The sequence below is a fragment of the Lucilia sericata genome, unplaced genomic scaffold, assembly GCF_015586225.1.
Source record: "Lucilia sericata isolate MDLA Ls3-8-SP2 unplaced genomic scaffold, ASM1558622v1 Contig000010F_arrow, whole genome shotgun sequence".
Lineage (NCBI taxonomy): Eukaryota > Metazoa > Arthropoda > Insecta > Diptera > Calliphoridae > Lucilia > Lucilia sericata.
Window position 1 is genome coordinate 1018776 of NW_023994050.1, and position 7161 is coordinate 1025936.

Genomic DNA, 7161 nt, shown 5'->3' on the forward strand with positions numbered 1-7161 from the left:
AGAAAAATTCGTATATCTGAGAAACTATTAGAGCTAGAGTCTTCAAATTTTACTGAAGAACATTTAGAGAAATTGCAAAAATTTGCGTGGAATCTCCCATATGTAACAAATTGTATATCTGGAAAACCATTGTAGTTAGAATCATCAAAATCCTTAAGCCATTTATATTGCTTTTAGGGTAGCACAGCACACTGGGTATAGCTAGTAAATAAACAAATAAAATATCTTTGTTTTTACGTTATTGATAATTTTCTTAATGCAAAATTTTTTAGAAACTGATTTTCTGCAAGATGTTTTATATGGAGGATAGGGTTAAATATCGGCAGAACCTCGTAAAACTTGGAGAAAGGATTTGTTTTTAATTTTTAAGAATTTTTTATTCATCCCTGCATAATTTCTCACACAACTTTTGAGCTTGCTCTGTTTTGTTGTTATAAACAATATATTTGCTTCCAAAATCCTACTTTCTGATCTCTGGGATTCCGTTTTTATTTAAAATCGTTGAAAATTTAAAAACTAAACGTAGTTGAAAACTTAGCCGGCTTACAGTCGATTTTAAGCCGCCGCCGACATATTTGGTATCAGTCGCCGCCGCCGTTAATATTTGTCGGCGCAGGGCTCTGAATCTGTTTGTTTGAATTTTCGTTTATTTGTTTCAGTTTATAGAAAATTTTAACCACAAAGTATAATTTGAAGAAAATAAAAACAGTTGCAAAAAAAAAAAAAAAACGATGATAGACATTTTGGAAAACAAGTATCCTTGTCGTAATAGTTTTATTAAAAATCTTTTTGATTTGATTCCAAACAAGGAAGAGTCTTTTCCACCGGCAATCTTTGTTTATGGACATGCTGGAACTGGGAAAACTGCCATTATAAAAGATTTTTTGAGACTTATCAAAAAGGAGAAACAAATTAATTGCGTACACGTTAATTGCGTTGAATGTTATACTTCGAAAATCCTTTTAGAGAATACTGTAGAAGAATTGATTTTTGATAGTGGCGATCAAAATTTACGTTGCGATACTCTAAAAGAATTTATAGAGCACTTGAGAGGCGTTAACAAGTATGAGCATAAAAGCTATGTTATAGTTTTGGATAATGCCGATCGCTTACGTGATATGGATGGAAATATTATACCATCATTACTGCGGTTGCAGGAGATGACAGGTCTTAATATATGTGTGATCTTAATATCGCAAATTCCATTTGAAAAATTTTACTCCAAGACTGGATTAACAGAGGTCATAACACTCCATTGTCCACAGTATTCCAAGGCAGAAACATTAAAAATTTTAAGCACACAATTTGAAATGGCTCGTCAAATGCTAAGAAGCCACATACGGGCACAGCATATGGATAAAGAATTATCACAAGTTGACATTGTAAACGAAATAAATCCTGATTTCTTTAATAATTACCTCAACATATTTTTGAGTGTATTTTACAAGGCCTGCCGCGATGTTCCTGAACTAAAAATAACGGCTTGTAACTGTTTTATTACTTACATGGAGCCAGTACTGAACAAATCTATAGATATAACCGATGTTTCAAAACTTTGGCGTAATATAGCGGCACCGTTACGTGCTGCCTTATCTCAGGTCTATATGCGCTACGATAAATCTGAAGAAAAAGTTAGTATACGTAGAACTTTTCATTTCAGAAACTGATAAAACACCAGTTTAAAACAGTACATAAATGTAAATTGACTAATGTTTCATTTTAACATGTTATATCCATCATTATGGTAGTCATAGAATCCAATTAGTTCGACCTAAAATTATTTACCTAACAAAAAATCTATAACATTCATTAAGTTTTTATTGTTTTCAAATCCAATTCTAATAGTGAGATGAATCTATGACACCTCGATTATATTTTATTTAATTTAATTCATATTAAAATTCGCGGAATTTTTGTTTGAAAATTTATTCAAAGAAATTTGTTTTCTATTTTAATTGATTTACACAAATTACCCCCATTTTCGCTACCTCCAGTTATCGTTTAACTGGTAGTTATTCATCCAGTTAAGACAATTTTTGTATTAGAACTGTCAATATATCTTGAAAGTTAAATTATAACTGAACTTGTTGAAAATGGGGGATAGCATAATAAAAGTTTGATTCCATTTCGCTCGGATTAACAAGAAAATAAATACTGAATTAACTCCATAAAAAGGTGTTCGAAACTTGAGCTCCAAACACCCCTATGGAATAGATTAGTTACTAGTGTAGTTGGTTATGATTCCCACTTGGATTTTAGGCCATTCAACATCTGCTATGTTTTTTAAAGAAGAAACAAAGAAATTTTGAAGTGCAATCAAATAATTTGTGTCCCGACAACTACTCTTAGATCAAATTTGCCAAAGGTTTTAGTTCATTATCACGCTGAAAACCCTGTTAAAATTAAGACTTCTATTCGGTATACTCAACCATATTATTCATTTGGTTGGCCAAAAATGTCCCAGAGGTATAACAATCCAACGAACGGGTTTGCTTAAATAATTCGATTTTTCATAAGTGTTATACAATTTTATGTGGAAAGATTACGCAAAATTAATAAAAATGCAGTTTTATTTACAAACGGGTCCAAATATTCCTTCTTAAATTCATTCAGAGTATGAGAGGGTCAAAGGGTAAGGAGGAAATTATAACATACTCTTATAGTAAAGGACCAATATAACATGGAGAAAAAAATTTTAGTATGTGGACATGTGTTTTGACGAGTAGACTTATTCCTGATGTTGAAAAACAAAAAAAAAATGGATTATTTTGCTTTCGGGAAAATTTTTGAACAACCAAATGAATCATATGGTTGCGTACTCCGAATAATACAAGATACTTTAATGCGATTTTCTGCGCGATAATAAACCAACACCTTTGACCCAAGAGTAGCTGTCGGATAACAGGACTTAAATTTTTGATTGTACTTCAAAATCTTCTGACACAAATTTCTTAGCAAAGCTGTTTGGCATTTTAAAGCGAAGTGTCAGAAATTGCTGTTTAAAAAAACAAAGCAGTTGGTGAATGGCTTAAAATCCGAGTGGGACAGTAGTAACTAATCTATTCCATAAGGGTGTTTGAAGCTCATAAGGAACAAAGATTTTCATACGAAGAGCAAAATGTTGATTAAGTTTCACATATGTATAATTATGGAGTTCTGTTTTTATTTTCTTGTTACTCAGAGCGAAATGGAATTAAACTTTTATTTTAATTATTATAATGCAGGCACATTATATTATACGAATCAATTATGTTTGAATAAATTAATTTAAATAGAAAATATAGGCCTTTGTATACATTGTCAGAAAAATTTACTTATGTAGGTTCGAACAGTGTTCAGTGGTTCGAACAATAATGCGTATTGTTTAGTTTATTCTATGATATCATTTCTCTAAGGATAAAAGTTCCTTTTTTATGGTTTTAGTGATTTTTTTCCACATTTATCAAACATTAATGTGCAATAACAAAATTCGATAAAGCATTAAATTTTTGATCAAACATAAAACCGACGTCTTTTGAATTTCATGAGACCAATTAATAATTCCTTTGCCCTTTACAAAACTTATAACTATGATTGAATTCTGCGACCATATTTAATTTAACAGCTTTTAGCATTTTTTGTTTCTTAAATATACATACATTTGTAGTGTGCGATTTGAAAACTGAACACGTTTTAATATTTTTTTCTTTTTAAAACCTTGTAAGTAAAGAGATGCAAATATTTAATTATTTCTAGAATTTAACTGTTGCAACTGATGTCAATTATTCAGACCAAAGCGTTCGAAAAATGGCCCAATCTTTGGAGTTGCCTTTTTATGGAAAATACTTATTAATTGCTGCCTTCTTAGCTAGTCACAACTCGGCCAAAGAAGATAAACGTCTCTTCGTTAAACATCATGGAAAGCAACGAAAGCGTATGCAAACAGTTAACGCTAAAGCAAAGGTAATGATGAATGCAGAAATATTCATATAACACTATGCAACAAATTTTGGTTCTTCGAATCTTTCCCGAACAAGACCAACGGGAAATGAAAGTAGACAATTAATACACCTAATTCCCTAAAGGGTTTTAAAAAGTTAGCTCGTATTGTTAATTTATAGACATTTTAAACTTAGCTTTTTTCAGTAAAATTTTCTCATATGTAATATCATAAAATTTTAAGCATGATATTCTCTGATTTTGATGAAATTCGGTACACATATCTTTTCATACATGTAAAAATTTTAAGTTCTCCAAAATTTCCAAATTCGTTACGATTATGATTGTCGAGGTTCAAAGTTCATATTTCTAACAGTTTTTCTAAAAAGGATTAAATTTTATATTGTATATATTCTAACATATTTATCCGATTTTAATCATTTTAGACTGTAATTAATGCCTATGTGTTGTAGTCTCATTCGGGAAAGATTTTCTTGTTGCACAGTGTAATTAAATCATTCGAGGTAGAAACAAATACATATACAACGTAGCAAAAAAGCAATTTTAAAAAGAGTCTTTGCGCATTCACTCGGAATACGAATATATTAACATCACTTGGTTTTAAGCTACAATAATGACATATGGGCAATTCCATACGATTGTATGTGACGTTCGTACGTCTTCAGAGTGGTATAGATTTGGTAAAAATGGGAGTACTTGGAAAACAATATTGACATTCTGCTCCATTCTGAGAATACTACATTTGCAAAAGGAAACATCCCATTCGGATTCTTGTTTTCCAAAATATGGATTAAAATATGGCAATATCATACGTGACGAAAAACGAAAGTGTTTTTAAGATACATGTAAATATTTACGAAAATCTCCGAATTCTGTAGTTCTATCTTTTTTGTTTTAATTTCTTACTCTATGGGACATATTTTTCATTCGTAATCCATAATTTTTAAATAAATAAAATAATATAATTTTATAATGAGTTTAAGCAATTTATTGATAAAATTAAAAAACGGAAGTTATATGGCGACTAGGGTCAAATATGGACCGATCCTCATAAAATTTTGGGGTGGTATTTTTATTCATATAAAACTTATTTGTGCCAAATTTTATTATAATACTAGTGATTATAAGTGAGTTACGGACGTTTAAGTGTTTTTCTGAAATTAAACTTTGAATGGAACTAGGGTCAAATGAGGTCCAATCGTTATGAAAATCGTCATAATGGTTTAGGCTTATGTACATTATAGATCTGCCGATTTTGGAAGGAATAGTATTATAATTAACAGAATTATGAACTAATTTATATACTAAAAATAGTACTTCACTTGATTTTTATTTGGTAGGGAATACGCCATCAAATTTGATGGTTTGCTATGTTTATTAAACCTTAAAAATAAAACAAAAAAATATTTTTTGTTGATACTTCGAATATTTTAATGTGACCTTATACGTGTATTATTGTAAATATGCATTTAAAATTATTCTTTATACATACATTTGTATACAATTTTTAAGGTGTCGGAGAAAATGTCTACATCACTAGGACCCAAGTCTTTTAGCATAGATCGTTTGTTGGCAATTTTTTATGCTATACTCGATGAAAAAGTTGGCTTAACATGTAATCTCCTCTCACAAATTTCTACTTTAGTCCACTTGAAGCTGCTTGGATTTGTTAGTGGTGAAAGCAACGTTATGGACGGATCTGCTCGCCTTCAGTGTACTGTCGGTCTAGAGTTTGTACTTTACATTGGCAAAGTTGTTGGCTTTAATGTATGTCAGTATTTGTGTGATTTTATGTAATATATGATTTATAATTTGTTAATAAAAAATTAATTTAAAATATTGAATTTTTAATACAAAAATTATAGAAAATTTTCCCAAACTTTACTCCCATTTAAAGTTAAAGTTATATTTATTAAAATTAACTAATAGGAAATATTTAAGATTATAATGTAATGACTTATACAAATATTAATATCGTAAAACAAGTAAGAAATTATAGTCGGGCGTGGCCGACCATATGATACCCTACACCAGTTATGAATATTAAATGTGATTTATTTTTCATAATAAAGCATTTATCTTCAATATTCCCTTGTTCCGATACATTTAAGCAATTTATGGATGAAAAACTAATTTTCTGAAAGAGGCTTTATATGGGGGCTAGAGGCAAATATGGACCAAGCCCGATAAAATTTTGTGAATATATTTATATTGAAATAATATTTTATTGTGCTGAATTTCATCGCGATATTTGTGTTCATAAGCTAATTTGGGACATAGTAATTTTCTGAAGGGGACTTTGTATGGGAGCTAGGGTCAAATGTGGCCCGATCTTTATGAAATTTGGCAGGGTCATCAAGACTTCTATAAAACTTAGTTGTTCCGTATTTTATCGATATATCTGTATATTTAACATAATTATGAGCTCAGAAGTCCTTTTCGGGGGGTTCTGTTGTATGGGGGCTAGGTGAAATAATGGACCGATTTTAACCATTTTCATTTCCTTAGGTCAAATAAAACGTGCGTGCCAAATTTCATCCAATTATCTTGAAAATTGCGACCTGTACCTTGCGCACAAGGTTTACATGGACAGCCAGCCAGCCAGCCAGCCAGCTAGCCAGACGGACGGAGGGATACAGCTTAATCGACTCAGAAAACGATTCTAAGCCGATTGGTATACTTTAAGGTGGTTATAGGACGAATATTTTTGTATGTTACAAACATCAGCACAAATCCAATATACCCTCCCCACTAAAGTGGTGTAGGGTATAAATACAGTACCATTTACCCATTTAAAGATTGATTGTCTTGTTTATTTATTTTCACAGTTGGAAAGCGATATTAATTTAATTACATGAACAATTTAAACTAATTTATGCATGTTTTGTTTTTGAATTTAAAGTAACACAACCCAGCAAAAATAAAACGAAGTATTTCCAAAAGAATAACATTTATTACCACTTCAAAAGTAGCACTAAGTGAATTTTTTACCTTCTGTGGAAGTGATGTTTAATGACTTCCGAAGAAGTGAAAATAATTATATTTTCTCAACGCTGAAGATATATTTTTTGTTCTTATATTTTATTAGTTAAAAAATTTTATTTTGGGATTTTGTATTAAATGTGTATATTTATTAAGTCGAATTAATTGTACAGTACCCTTTGACATCGATCGGTACATTTATAATCAAGGCTGCGTTTGTTTACTAAGGACGGACAGACA

At 30.6% G+C, this 7161-nt stretch overlaps 1 protein-coding gene across 1 annotated transcript; it reads left to right on the forward strand.

The window, feature by feature from the left end:
* The first annotated feature begins 629 nt into the window (after nt 1-629).
* On the forward strand, nt 630-5776 carry LOC119603886 (origin recognition complex subunit 5). The gene is made up of 3 exons (XM_037956165.1): nt 630-1631; nt 3736-3942; nt 5452-5776. Exons 1-3 carry the CDS (start codon nt 732-734, stop codon nt 5734-5736), a joined length of 1392 nt encoding a protein of 463 aa, XP_037812093.1. The 5' UTR covers nt 630-731; the 3' UTR covers nt 5737-5776.
* The last annotated feature ends 1385 nt before the right edge of the window (nt 5777-7161 follow it).

What these genes read in the sequence shown, in the direction of transcription:
- LOC119603886 (XM_037956165.1), top strand. Translation starts at nt 732, where the DNA reads ATGATAGACATTTTGGAAAACAAGTATCCTTGTCGTAATAGTTTTATT. An exon ending in ACGATAAATCTGAAGAAAAA is followed by an intron (nt 1,632 to 3,735) that starts GTTAGTATACGT and finishes AATTATTTCTAG; the next exon opens with AATTTAACTGTTGCAACTGA. An exon ending in CAGTTAACGCTAAAGCAAAG is followed by an intron (nt 3,943 to 5,451) that starts GTAATGATGAAT and finishes ACAATTTTTAAG; the next exon opens with GTGTCGGAGAAAATGTCTAC.